The sequence below is a fragment of the Budorcas taxicolor genome, chromosome 4 (genome assembly GCF_023091745.1).
Source record: "Budorcas taxicolor isolate Tak-1 chromosome 4, Takin1.1, whole genome shotgun sequence".
Taxonomy (NCBI): Eukaryota; Metazoa; Chordata; class Mammalia; order Artiodactyla; family Bovidae; genus Budorcas; species Budorcas taxicolor.
In genome coordinates, this window is record NC_068913.1 from 29,593,919 (window position 1) to 29,609,508 (window position 15,590).

Sequence of the window (15,590 nt, forward strand, 5' to 3'; positions counted from 1 at the left end):
AACTGACAGGCTCAAGTCCATGGGGTCACAAAAGAGCTGGACGTGACTTAGTGACTAAACAACAACCATGTGCCATTGTATATATGCACCATATCTTCTTTATGCATTCCTCTGTTGACAGACATTTAGTTTGCTTCCATGTCCTGACTATTGTGAATCGTGCTGCAATGAACATTGGGCTACATAAGGTGTTTTAATGTGACCGTATAGTTAATCTAGGACCATGTATTGAAAAGACCATTCGTTTCTTACGGGTCAGCAGTGGTGTCTTTCTACACATATGCATGGAGACTCTAAACTTCTCCACAGGTCTCATTCTCTATCCCTGTGACATTGTCAAACTGTCTTTACTTCATAGTGGTATAGGAAATCTTGATATGTGGTAGAAGAAATCTCCCAGTTTGTTTTTCTTCAAGGCAGTCTTGGTTACATTTGTCCCCTCTGTGTTTTTGTATGCAATTTTAGAATAACCTTGTGCAATTTCATATACAAGTGTTAATCGCTCAGTTGTGTCCAACTCTTTGCAACCCTGTGGACTGTAGCTCACCAGTCACTTGTCCATGGCATTTTCCAGGCAAGAATACTGAAATGGGTAGCCATTCCCTTCTCCAGGAGATCCTCCCAATCCAGGGATTGAACCTGGGTCTCCTGCATTGCAGGCAGATTCTTTACTGTCTGAGCCACATAAATATATGGATTTAGTTCACCATTAAAGGCAGAGGTTATCACATAGTAATAAAAATGCTGTTAAAAGGCACACTTTCTGTGATATAATGGCAAAGAAAGTTGGAATATAAAAAGTGAAGAAAAAGTTAAACTACAGAAATACACAAAGGAAAACTTACATGGCTATACCAGTATCAGTTAAGTGAACTTTAAGACAAAGAAAAAACAACTAGAGATAAACAGTTCACAGCTCAAGTATTCTATTAACTGGTAAGATAAAAAACTCAAAGTTATAATTTAATAACAGAGCTTTAAAACATACCAAGAAAACACTGAATGAAACAAATGGAAGGAATAATTAATACCACAATCATAGTGATAGACTTTAAGATACCTCTTTCAGTAGCTGATAAAGAAGACAGTAAAAAGGGGAGTATGTATAAGATTTAAGCACCTCACTAAACATGCCTTAATTGAAATATATAATCAGCTATACCCAGTAACTGCAGAATATCATTCTTTTCATGGACACTTGTAAAGTTTTCAAAAATAGATTGTATTTGTGGATGTAATGCAAGTTTCATTAAATTTCAATTAATTGATTTCATGCAGAGTATAATATCATAGTGAAACTAAATTAGAATGTATATTATATAACATAAACACATAGAAAGATATCTCACATTCATGGATTCGAAGACTTTATATTATAAAAATGCCCATACTGTCCAAAGTGAGCTAGAGAGTGGATTACAATTCCTATCAAAGTCCCAATAGCATTTTTTTACAGAAATAGAAAAAAAATTCTAAAGTTCATATGTAATCACAAAAGACCACAAATAAAAAAGCGATCTTGAGAAAGAGGAGCAAAATTGGAAGCTTAATGTATCCTGATTTCAAAAAAAATTACAAAGCTACAGTAATCAAAATAGAAATAAATCCTCACATATATGTCAACTGATCTTCAAAAGAGTCCCAGGAATGCAAAATGGAGAAAGCATAGTCTCTTGAACAATGATATTGGGGAAGCTAGATATATCCACTTATAAAAGAAGGAAACTGAACCTTTATCTTGCTCCATACACAAAAATAAACTGATAAGAGTTAAATACTTTAACATAAGACCTCAAACTATACAAATCCTAAAAAGAAAATAAGGGTTAACTTTCATGACTTTGCTCTTAGCAGTGATTTCATGGATATGATGCCAAAAGCATTGACAACAAAACAGAACAAGCCAGTGGGACTGCATCAAACTAGAAAGCCTGTGTACAACAAAAAAAAGAGAATTAACAGAGAAAAAAGACAGCCTGTAGATGGGAGAAAATATTTGCACACTGTATATCTGATAAGGTGTTTGTATCCAAATTATATAAGGAACACTTTTTGTATCCAAATTACATAAGGAACACTTAACAGCTTAGTACTAAAATATAATAAACCTGATTTTTAAATGGGCTAAGGAGTGCAAGGAGATCCAACCAGTCCATTCTGAAGGAGATCAACCCTGAGATTTCTTTGGAAGGAATGATGCTAAAGCTGAAACTCTAGTACTTTGGCCACCTCATGCGGAGAGTTGACTCATTGGAAAAGACTCTGATGCTGGGAGGGATTGGGGGTAGGAGGAGAAGAGGACGACAGAGGATGAGATGGCTGGATGGCATCACTGACTCGATGGACGTGAGTCTAAGTGAACTCCAGGAGATGGTGATGAATAGGGAGGCCTGGCTGCAATTCATGGGGTCGCAAAGAGTCAGACATGACTGAGCGACTGAACTGAACTGAAGGACTGAACAGACATTTCTCCCAAAAAGATATGTTAATACAAATCACCACCAGTTATATGAAAAATGCTTAGCATCACTAATCAGGGAAAAGTATGTCAAAACCACAATGAGATATCACTTCCATGTGTCATAATATCAGGATGACTATTATAAAAAATGAAAACAGTGACAGACTTTATTTTCTGGGGCTCCAAAATCACTGCAGCTGGTAACTGCTGCCATGAAATTAAAAGACACTTGCTAATTGGAAGAAAATCTGTGACAACCCTAGACAGCATACTAAAAAGAGAGACATTACTTTGACAACAAAGGTCTGTATAGTCAAAGCTACAGTTTTTCCAGTAGTCATGTATGGATGTGAAATCTGGACCACAAAGAAGGATGAATGCCAAAGAATTGATGCTTTTGAACTGTGGCACTAGAGAAGACTCTGGAGAGCCCCTTGGACTGCAAGGAGTTCCAACCAGTCAATCCTAAAGAAATCAACCCTTAATATTCACTAGAAGGACTGATGATGAAGCTCCAGTACTTTGGCCACCTGATACGAAGAACCAACTCACTGGAAAAGATGCTGATGCTGGGAAAGACTGAAGGCAGGAGGAGAAGGGCATGACAGAGCATGAGATGGTTGGATGGCATCACTGACTCAATGAACATGCGTTTGAGCACACTCTGGAGATAGTGAAGGACAGGGAAGCCTGGCACGCTGCAGTCCATAGGGTGGCAAAGAGTTGGACACACCTGAGCAACTGAACAACACTATTAAAGAAAAAAAAAAAAAAGACAACAATACATGGAGAAAGTAGAACTTTTGCACTCTGTCAATGAAGATAAAAAATGGTACAACTGCTATGGGAAAGAGTAGAGAAGACCCTCAAAAAGTTAAATGGAGTACTACCATGTGATCCAGCAATCCCACTTTTGGATATTTATTGAAAAGAATCAAAATCAGGATCTCAAAGAGATACTAGCACTATGAATATTGCAGTGCTATCCACCATAGCCAAGATATAGCACAGCTAAATGTCCATTGACAGATGACTGAGTAAGTGAATGTAATAGATACATACAATGGAATACTAGTCAGTGTTTAAAAGGAAGGAAATTCTGCACTATGCAACAACATGGATAAACCTTGAAGACATTATGTCAAGTGAAATAATCCATTTGCAAAAAGACACACATTGCATGATTCCACTTATATGGTATATAAAATAATTAAATCCATAAAATCAAAGAGTGGAATGGTGGTATCAGGGGATGAGGAGAAGGGCAATTGGGGAGTTATTAATCCATGGGCATAAGATTCCATCAAGCAAGACGAATAAGCTCTAGAGTTGTCCTCTACAACATGGTACATATAGTAAGTAATAATGTATTGCATACTTAAAAAATGTGTTAAGTAGTTAGATCTCATCTTAAGTTTTCTTACAATACAATTAAAATACTGTGATACAAAATAAAAAGATGAAGTATAAAATAAGACTAAAAATTAAAGTGGTTGTATAATTTGAAATAATAAGACAAATAGAAAATCTCCTATATTTGGAGATTTCAAAATACAGTCTCTCATGTGTCAAAAAAAATCATGGTAAAAATAAGTATTTTGAGCTGAATGATTATGGAACTATAACCTGAATTTATAGACAAATGTAAGCTTTAAATGCATAAATTGAAAGAAAGCTTAAAATTACAGACAGAAACACAGAACTCAAGAAATTAGAAAAAGCACAGACATGAAGTGAGTGAATGAAATATAAAGAAACAAAATAAAAACAAGCATACAATATATAAGATTAAAAATGTCAAATTTTAGTTCTTTGAAATAGTTCTCAACATTGATAGAACTCTGAAAAGATTGGTTGAAAGAGAAATCCTACATTACCAGCTCTCTGAATGCAAAAGGGAACTTTACGAGAGATTTTAATGTATTAAAAGGATTATAAGAGAATTGTTTTTAAAAAACCTCATGTAAAAGAAAATTGAAATTCTATTTGAAATAGAAAAATCCTTGTAAGAATATAAGCTTGCAAAAACTGAATCAAAAAGACAGAAAACTTGAACACTACTATAATTAACACAACTGAATCTTTAATACTTAATATACCTACAGAAAACACCAGACCCATATGGCTTCATCAGTGCATTCTGCTAGTAATTTATATTGTTTTAGACTAAAGGGAAAGATGGGAAAAGAATATTTCACAACGGTTTTTTAAAAAACTAGTATAATATAGATACCCAAACTGAAAAGAACTTTATAAGAAAAGAATATGACAGGAAAATTGTGCTCATAAATATAGTAATTAAACCCCTATACAAAATATTAGTGGTTCCTCATTATCTTAAAAACCCATAATTGTGTTTAGGCCACAAATGTAACATATTAATGTTCCAAAATTAGTTGTTATAATTCACCACATTAAGGGGATGAAGAAGAAATGTGACCATTTCAATAGATGTTTACAAAGTAGTTGAAAAACTAAACACTAAATTATGAACTACTTTTGGCAAACTGGGAATAAAAGGAAAATTTATTAACTTGATAAAGGATATCTACAAATACGCCGATATGCATCAAATTTAAAGGTGAAATCAGAGAATTTTTCTTTGAAATAAAAAATATGACAAAGGTGCCTACTCTTACTGGTTCATTTTACCATTACATTTGTGGTCCCAGACACTGCAATAGGGTAAGAAAAAGAAATTTTAAAATAGTAAGATTGGAGTGTCATAAATAAATCATTATTCATAGGATATGACTGTATATTTAGAAATCCTGTACAAAATCATTTATACATTATTAGAATTAATAAGTTTAACGAAATTGGTTAATTTAAAAATCAGTTAAAACATCAATTAAAATCAATTATTTTGATTTAAAAATGAATTCTTTGTTGATTTTCCTGCTCTTTTACTCTAAAAACATGCCCTGATTATGGCAGGCAACTAAGAGGAAGAATCTGCTCCATTTATGTCAGTTGATTTTGGAGAGCTGCCTAAAAGCTATCTCCCCATGTTTTGAGGGTACCTGGTGGGTCAGATGTTAAAGAATCTGCCTTCAATGCAGAAGACCTGAGTTCGGTCCCTGGGTCGCAAAAATCCCCTGGAGAAGGAGATGGGAATCCACTCCAGTATTCTTGCCTGGAGAATTCCATGGACAGAGAAGCCTGGAAGACTGCAGTCCATGGGGTTGCAAACAGTCGGATACGACTGAGTGACTAACACTTTAACTTGTTTTCTTTTTCCCCATGTTTTCTTTCAATTAATCCTTTCTCCATTCATTCAACTTTTTTTTTTAATGTCTGTATGTACTAGGCCCTATCTTTGCCTTTACATTGGTTACAACAAAATAGAGTATGACACACATGGCTGATTACAATACTGTGTGTTGAGTAAACCAGAGTATTTGTGTGCAAAGGAGACAAAGAGGTGGAAGCAATTTGCTCTATCAGAGGATTTTAGAAAAGAGTTCAGAGCAGGCAGTATTTGTGTTAGTCCTTGAATGCTTTAGTAAGGCTTCAGTTCAAAGAAGGAAGGGGAAAATAAAATTCAGATGGAACAGAATAAATAAAGGTGTAAGAGTGTAAAAATACTTGGCATATTTGAAAAAAGTAATATAAAAGCTAAGATTAGTTAGTAGATTGTTTGCTTGGTTGATGTGTGCATCTATCCTCATGTACCTGTTATATTTTGTAAAATCTGATTAGCTTTTTTTTCTGTTCTTTGCTGAATCATGAAAATAATAGAGATGATTTCCTTGTCTTCTAAGTACAAATAAGTTTAGAGCTTCTCCAAGGATACCCTTGCCTATTTCCATTAGTGCCAGCAAAAATTATTTTTTATATTTTAAATGATCTGGTTCTAAAGAATCTGAAAATTATTTATTCACAACATTATAATGGCCACAACTTTTATGATGCATTAAAATAGCTGTAGTACTTAGAAATTACATGGTATGTGCAACTTAACAAACGTCTTAATTGTATTAATACAGTATTGTAACTTTCTGTAAAAGATACAGAAAAATAAATATCCCTGTATTGAGATGTATTGAGATGTATCCCTGTATTCAGATGTATTGAGTCTGAAAATCTATATAAAGAATTGCTGTAATGATTGCACTTAAACTTTAGATATAGGAAATCTAGACGAGAGCTTCAGATGTTAAGAAGTTGTGTTAAAATCATCTAGTGTATCTTACAACTATTATTACTCGATGGAATTGTGCAACAAAGATGGCAGGATAGGTGTGTGATTTCCTACATCTGCATCTGTTTTATCTAGTATAAAACATGAAGAAGTTCTTGGGTTTGCATAAATTATTGCAATACTTCCTTATTTATCTTTTAATAGTTCTTACTAACATTGAGTAGCCTCATTGCCAGTATTTTTGCTACATATTATCAGCCAAACTAAATACATAATAAAGCTTTACTGTATATTCTTTTTTCTCCAAATTTATAAAATATGACTATTTGATATTTTATTAAAGCTAGTTATTAGATTTTACTAATAATGACCAATACTCATAAATATTTATAAAATAGATGCTTTAGTCACATGTTTTAGTGCTTATAATTGTGAATTATTAAATCAGCAAACTCTTCTAGAGAAGATAACTCAATTCTGTGGTCCTCTAGACAAGGTTTTAATTTTATGAAAACAGAATCTAAGTGTTGCTTGCCTTCTTGCCAACTGAGAGTATTACCCATTGCCTTCTCGGCAGAGCGGCTAGAGAAAAAATAAAGAACCTACATTGAGAACTCTGTGAACTCAACTCTGTCTATGTGTATACATTCAAAATGAAACAAATTGGGCAATTTACTGAAGGTTAAATCCTCTAAATGACATTCACCTAAAACATGCAGGAAAACAGTTTGGGAGGCTTAAATTATCAATGTAATTGCCTTAATTCTCTAGGTTACTTTCATAAATAGACACAACTTTATCGTATCTAACTGACGATTCCAAATTGGAGGTTTAGGATTGTTTGTATTTTTATTCTTAACACCCTGAATTACCTTTATTTTCTACATAACCTAAGTCCTAAAAATAGCCCACAGACCTAATGTGAGAGCATTCCAGAAATGAGGTTTTCACATTAATGCTCTGCCTGCAGCTCTCGTTCCAGTAGCTAGCGCCTTTCAGTTTGTCAGCATTTTCACCCTGAAGTTGCAGGAAAGCTTTTTTAAGAACCAAATATGCTGATAAAACATTGTGCCTTTGTTCTTAAATATTCGAACACAGAATGATATTTCAGAACAATTTTATTAGGAAAGTCTACCTGCTTTCTATTAAAAATTTTTCTCTAAGCCCCGAGACAGTGAAAGGAAAGATTATTTATGAGCAAAGTAGCTCAGCCCTGTCTAATTCTTGAGTGAGAGTTTTCTAAGTAACCTTCCGTTTATGATTCAGTTCCTCTGAGTTAAGAGGGTGTTACTAGGGTAACATATTTTTTAAAGATACTATCTGAAATACCAAAGTTTTTAAAAATGATTTTTAACCAATTTTAAGTGGTTAAAACTGCAGAACGTTTCACTGACTTTTTTTTTCCCTTTCCCTTCTTGCCAAACTATATTGCAAGTAAACCTTTTGATGTTTTAAAAGTTTTTCTTAGGCAGCTAAGAAAAACACCCTGGAAAGTTATATTTAGTGAATCTACCCATGTATAAATATCCCTGAGCTAGTCTGCTATCCTATGGCATCTGGAAGAAAGGTGCTATTGTTGTAGATTCCATGACTGAAGTATAGAATAATCAATTCAGAGAGACCCTGGGGGGAAGATTCACTCGCATATGCTGTGGAAACTTGGAATCCCAGAGTTTTTTATATTCTTTTTTTTTTTCCTACAGATGCAGGGATATAGATGAATTCATGGTTTAGCACAATGTCTAATGACATCATTTCCCATTCTTGCCTTATAATAGTTTGGTATATTTGAGACTACTAGCTTTAAATTTACCAACAAAGCTTTTTTGTGGTTGTCAGTCCCTTTTTTACTATTACTTTCCTTGCTTTCTGGGTCACAATAGCTAGACAGCTATTTTGTTTGCAAGCACTCTGGCTATGTAGTTCGTCCTGCTCCACACCAAGCCATATCACCAAGGTATTCCCCAGGGATGCATCATGAGATTTAGTCCTGCCAGAACACTCCATAAATTACTTAAAGCTCTTCTTCATTTCTTCGAAACAATGTTTGCTGAGCTTACCCATGAAAAATCAGTGTTGTTCCAGAAGATCAGGATAGCTTCTCAAGACAGGAATTCGTCCTGTGCTTCCACAGCGGTATCTGTATAAATGTGAATTCAGTGGGAGCCTAATGAAAGTGTACAGTTACTTTATCTTTGGTAAAATATTTGAAATTTTTCTCTACTATGTATTCAGTAGCAAATGAACAAGAGCAGCTATGTCTTGTGGCTTTCTGCTGTGACATATCCAAACATATAAGGTAGTTAGATGCAAAAACACTGCGAAAGTATGGATAATAAACTTCCCGCCTTCTGTCTACTTCAGCTTCCCTGAGGTTTTGTCTGCAGGGCCCAGCTGCATGTACACACATGATGGAATTAGTTCTGTGAGGAACCTACAAAAATTACACAAGTAACTCGGATTTTTAAATACAACTAATATACAGACACGCACCTGCTTCAGGGACTTCATAGATTAGTTTTGTGACCAACAGAAAAGCCCCTTGGAATTTAATTACGTTGCTGCAAAACAGAAAATAAAACTGGCTACACTTTTGGAACTGATATCAGCAAAATGTTAATTAGCTCTTGGAGCAAGCCTTTCTTTTTGTTTTAAGGTTGTTTCAGTTTGGTTTGCTTCTGTCAAACTTACAAAGTCATAATGTCCTGCTCATGTTATCATTTGCTGTTCTTACAGCTGGAGCCACTTGCAGAAGATGTTCTCCACCAAACTCCAAATATGAATGCCGTTATTTCTCTACAGAAGATCATTGAAATTCAAAGTATGTCTTCAAATTTTTTTAATATTTCTAATAAGGTACTCATTAAACATATATTGAGAATTGAGCACATGAAAAATATATTTGAGTTTTTCAAATATAAGAATATATATGAAGTAATTATAATTTTCAGCTACTATGTATTCATACCTAAATGTGTTCTTGCCTTGTTTTTCACTGTGGCAGTCTTGCACTGATAACAAAGTAGGAAGATTCTAGATTTAGAACCTTGCTTTTCTCATATTTTCCAAGAGTGTTTGGATTTTTTTCCATTACTGCCACTAAGCATTTACACAGAACAATGAAATTAACATAGAAATTGTGATTATATTGTCCAATGTTAACTGACTTAAGTTATCTCCTAGTGATGTTGGAATTCACCAATAATTTACTGGTTTTAAAGAAAAAGTTCACGAGAAAGCCTATTACAAAATCCAACTGAACAAAAAGGGAGAGTTAGAGACTTTTTTTAAACTATCCAGTTCCTTTCACATCAGTGTTAATTTATCAGCAATTTTTTTTTTTAGAAGATAACATGCACGAGCTTGCTCACACACATGCGTGTACACATACACACACTGAAAGCAGGCACAAATTAATATAAAAGTTAGCATGAATGGGAAAACAAAATGGAAAATTAAATGTGAAGGAGGATTGGAAAATCCTTAGTTTTGCCACTGTTTTGTTGTTATTCGGTCCTTCAGTCATTTCCAACTCTTCGCGACTCCATGGACTGCGAGACCCCAGGCTTCACTGTCCTTCACCGTCTCTTGGAGTTTGCTCAGACTCGTGTCCATTGAGTTGGTGATCCCATTCAACAATCTTGTCCTCTTTGTCCCCTTTTACCCCTGCCTTCAATCTCTCCCAGCATCAGGGTCTTTTACAGTGAGTCAACTCTTCATATCAAATGGCCAAACTATCAGAGTTTCAGCTTCAGTATCAGTCCTTTCAATGAATATTTAGGGTTGATTTCCTTTAGGATTGAGCGGTTGGATCTCCATGCTGTCCAGGGGACTCTCAAGAGTCTTCTCCAACACCACAGTTCAAAAGCATCAAATCTTCAACTCTTTTGTTGAAGTGTTTTTTTAAACACAGGTGGAGAAGCCACCTTCCATCTATGTCTCTGAGTCTTTGTCTTTGCTTAAGGTAAGGTAAGGTAAAGTCGCTCCGTCATGTCCGACTCTTTGTGACCCTGTGGACTGTAACCTACTAGGCTTCTCCGTCCATGGGATTCTCCAGGCAAGAATACTGGAGTGGATTGCCATTTCCTTCTCCAGGTCAGGATCTTCCCAACCCAGGGATCGAACCTGGGTCTCCCACATTGGAGGCAGACACTTTAACCTCTGAGCCACCAGGGAAGCCCTGTCTTTGCTTGCTCAGTAGTAATTTGGAGATATGGTTGTGACTGGCATGTTGTGTAATCCATTCATCTTGTGTTTATTCAGTCTATTCTAACACCTCCCTAAGTTCATCAGTAGTAGAAAAATTATCTACTTTTTACACATAGATTCTTGTTTTCTGAGTATCTTTTTTTGCTGCCATTATACACACAGATTATTAAAAATCATTGTCCCTGTATGTGTTATGTTCACATCACTTTCAACTGGCATTCTTAAGTACTTATTACATGTTGATACATGATAACTGGAGCACTTATCAAGGCAAAGGACAGAATAGCAGAAGAATTTTTAATATTAGGAAGTGTGCATTCCAGTGAGTGAGAGGCACTAAAATAGATCATTTAAATAGAAGTCACAGCGTGCACTGAAATCATGGACAAGAAACAGTCCTTAAGCCCCTTTCAGCCAGAAGGAGAAGTACTGGAAAGTGAGGAAGGCTCAAGGAAGGTTAGAGGAAGACTCCTCGGCAGTGATAGGGCCTGAGCTTAGTCTTAAAGCCTGAACAGGATTTTGGCCAGATGAAGAAACAGGGAATGTTCTGAAGGAAATAACAGAAGCAGAGGACTCAGTTTCACATAGGTATAAAAACTCATGGTTTATATATATCTTTAGAAACTGTACTGTTGGCTTTTGCATTGGATCTAACTTCCCAGTAATGACTTTGCACTGTGTGATGTTTTTCCTTTCACCACTGACGTTTTTGTGTGACCTGTGCAGCCTGCTTTAGCCAAACAAACCTGTTTGACTCTTGAAAAGAATTTACTGTACTGTCAGAATTTCTGTGTAAGAATTCTGCCCCTGTGGATTCTGAATCTGTGTCTTCTGCTCAAAAATGCATTGCAAATATCCAACCCTGACCACTTCCCCCATAAAAATCTCTTTCCTCCTAAACTCATATTGAGTATTCCACCAAGTTCAGTTTAGTCGCTCAGTCGTGTCCGACTCTTTGCCACCCCATGAACCGCAGCACACCAGGCCTCCCTGTCCATCACCAACTGTCGGAGTCCACCCAAACCCATGTCCATTGAGTTGGTGACGCCATCTACCATCTTATCCTCTGTCGTCCCCTTCTCCTCCTGCCCCCAATCCCTCCCAGCATCAGGGTCTTTTCAAATGAGTCAGCTCTTTGCATCAGGTGGCCAAAGTATTAGAGTTTCAGCTTCAACATCAGTCCTTCCAATGAACACCCAGGACTGATCTCCTTTAGGATGGACCGGTTGGATCTCCTTGCAGTCCAAGGGACTCTCAAGAGTCTTCTCCAACACCACAGTTCAAAAGCATCAATTCTTCAGTGCTCAGCTTTCTTTATAGTCCAACTCTCACATCCCTACATGACCACTGGAAAACCATAGCCTTGACTAGATGGAGACCTTGTTAATCTGATACTTCTGGACACTCCTCACACTAACATGGAGATTTTAATGAGTGGTATTTTTAAAATTTTTCTATTGTTTGAGTTTTTGTGTGTTTTATGGTCTTTCAGTCATGGTTCCTTAATTATAGGATAATCACCAGGAAAATGGAATCTGTCTTCTCAACCCTGCTTGTACTTGCAGGCAGGGTTGGTACCAGGGACAAGGATTGAAGTACAAATACAAGGATTGAAGTACCAACCTGCAGGCAGGGTTGGTACCGGGGATGAGGACTGAAGTACAAGGGAATTGGGAGTTGGCAAATTCAAGAAAGATAGACTTGAATAACCCGTCAAGGCCCTAGGGAACCAAGACTTGCATCAAAGAGGGCTTCTAAAGACAGATTCCTCCTTCTGAGTCATGGATTCATTATGGTATCATGGATGCTGTTATTGGCTACTCAGTAATTATGTGTTCCTCATGTCTATTCAAAAAAAGCCTTGTTTTACCCATGAATCCTTGCAATCAGATACCATACAACTCTGGGGAAGATGAACTTATGCCCAGCTCCAGGGGGCTGTTCTTAGTCTAAGGCTCAACCCACTTATCAGTGATTGGCTAAGAGTGGGTGTGGGCCCCAGTTATGGCCAGAGAGAATCAAGGCTGGCTTCATGGGCTTTCAACCAGTGTAGTCATATGGGCCCCATGTTTAGAAGGCCCCTGCGCAAGGTTTAATACTGTTATTCTTGCTGCCTTGAAATTCTCACAAACTTTTCAGACAAGGAGCCCACATTTCAGTTTGCACTGTGCCTGAAAATTGTGTAGCCTGTCCTGATGAAAATCAAGGTGCTGGTGATGTTAAAAAAAAAAAAAAAAAAAATATATATATATATATATATATATATATACACACACACACACACACATATAATTTACCAAAACATGATTTGAGAGTAGCATCATCACCATAAGCAGAACTCAAATTGTGGCTGAGAAGGCACTGAATGGTGGGTTGAGGTGGTGAAAGGAAAGATACACACACGAGGATAGTGATATCTCACTAGTTGGGACACAAGGTGAGAATTTGTACCGAGAAAACTGTTCAGTCCTGTGGCTTTGACCACCGTGTGGTACATTTTTGTGTGTTTCTTTGAATTGTCTGTATTTGGGGCTACTCTTCCAGGCTAAAGAAACAGAAAGGGACTGTGTAAAGTCTATAATGCAGTAAAAGAAAGTGATATTTCAGTGGTAACAAACTGAAACAAACTTAGAAAATCAAAATTGTGGGTACCTGACTTAACAAACAATGCTATATTTCCTTAAAAACTATAAAGTTGTAGTCAATTTTATTTTTCTCTGTTTTATAACACACTTCCATGTCATATGTTTTATAACACACTTCCATGTCATATGTTTTATAACACACTTTCATGTCACATTCCTATAGAGCTCCAAGCCCTTGATTAGACACCCCATTTTACCTTTGGTGAGGAAAGTTATCAGGACTCACAAAAACTTTGTCGATCCCAGTGCAAAATGAAGATATGTGAATGATTCCTTGTTCCAAAATATTAGTAATTTCCAGAAAATTCCAGCAGAGCTTTGAACCAAGAATGAGAGCCCTTCTGACTATGGGGTCCTTTGCAGCTGCCCAGGCTGCCGGTGTAGGAAGCTTGCTTGAAGGTAGCCTTTGTTAAACAGGGCAGCGGCCTCTTCACTTGTCTCTGAGTGTCAAACAGGGGACTCCTTTTAACTTTAAGAGATGTTCGAATTTCCACTCACTTCCTATCCCAGATTCAGAAGATTCTTCTGTGCTGGGGTTTGGGACTACAGTATCAGGAAAGCACGTAAATGTGAAGAAGCAGGCCTTGTAGCATGTGGGAAGCATTCAGGCAAGTTCCTCGATTGCCTCGTCCCAAGGCAGACAGCAAGGTGCTGACAGGCGTTATGTGGTTTTCTCTTTGAGAACTGAGCCCCCCAGCTGAGGGTATGCAGGTGCTGGAGGCTGTGATTAGCGTTGGCCCTTTGCCTGGCCACATGGATGTGAGTATTTTGCAGCAAAGTCATCCCTATTGCCCTGTCCTTGTTTATACTACTTACTTAACTGGGAAGAAAAAGCCTCACATGGCAACAGCAGAGCAACTATTTCTCCTAACAGGTAAAGAACCACCCCTCAACCCCCACTCCCGCCCCTGACAGATAAGGGTTGGTTTCAGCTTAAGATGGTGGGTGTATACAAAGATCAGCCACCTCTGATGAGAGGGAGGTATGGTCAAGCAGTTTCATGTTTGCACATGTTCTTCACTCTGCTCACCAAGTCTTCCGCCTCATCCCTATTAAGTTTCCAAGACTTAGCTCAAATATTATGTCTTTGGGACACCATCTTGAATCACCATTCATCCCTGTTCTAGATTAGGCATAGTTCCTGGGTGCTTCTCATGGCAGAGATTGTTTTTGCTGATGTTCTTTGTTTTCAATTGCTGTATCCTCTGCTGTGCAGTGTCTGAAATGTAATAGATGTTTTGCAAACATTTGTTGAATGGATGAGTCAGCTAATATGTCCATATTTGCCACACCTTTTTTCCCTTAGCCCAGACTGACTTTTTAACTAAGGTTATACTCCTTGATTAGCTCAAGCAGAACAAAGGATTAGGATATGCAGGCAAAACATCCATGAGAGCGCACTTCTTCACTCTCTTTCACAACCCACAGTGATGAGTCACTTCTAAATTAGAAAGAACATGAATTACTTGTGAGCTAACCATTTCCATTGCTAAGCTTGGAGATGGCAGTTCTAAGAGTTGACTGGCCATCTATAATCACCAACAAGCAATGCCAGGTAAAAGTCAGCCCAGGGAAGGAGAAAGGACTGTACATTTATAGCCTTTCCTGAAATCCATCCTAACAACTCCCAGCCCATTGAACTCTTACCTTCGTCTAAATAATAAGGTGAGAAGCAAGATTCCCAGATATCATGTTTACAGCAGTCCTGGCCCTTGATAACACTTTCACTGATGGTGAAAGGAAGAACCATGAAGTGAGTTTTCCATAAAACTAAATTTATATAGTTTGAAAGACTGTAATTTTAAGTTTGAGAAACATATAATGAATGATGTTGATATTGATCTGTGAAACCTCAAAATACGGAAACCACAAGTATACAGTCATGGTTTCCTTTTATTTATTTAAATATTTGAGAAAGGAGAGTATTCCTTTTAAGTGTCAACCAACTTTGCAGACCTCCTGTATGATCATAGTGGTAATCACAGTATCTTTTGATTTGTGGACCAAGAAAATATATATGTACACAAGGATTTGAGGATTCTTTGAAAATTTTGCTGCAGCCCTCCAGTGGTTTGCAGCTGACAAGTTGAAAATCACTAACATAGGGGATTTAAAAATAATACGAATATCA

General features: G+C 36.9%; 1 protein-coding gene across 1 annotated transcript in view; it reads left to right on the forward strand.

The window, feature by feature from the left end:
- HDAC9 (histone deacetylase 9) overlaps window positions 1-15,590 on the forward strand; it is a 584,217-nt gene that overhangs the window by 531,813 nt on the left and 36,814 nt on the right. The window contains exon 23 of the mRNA XM_052639177.1: window positions 9,342-9,426. Within this exon, the coding sequence (XP_052495137.1) occupies window positions 9,342-9,426 (85 nt within the window). The remainder of the gene's footprint in view (window positions 1-9,341; window positions 9,427-15,590) is intronic.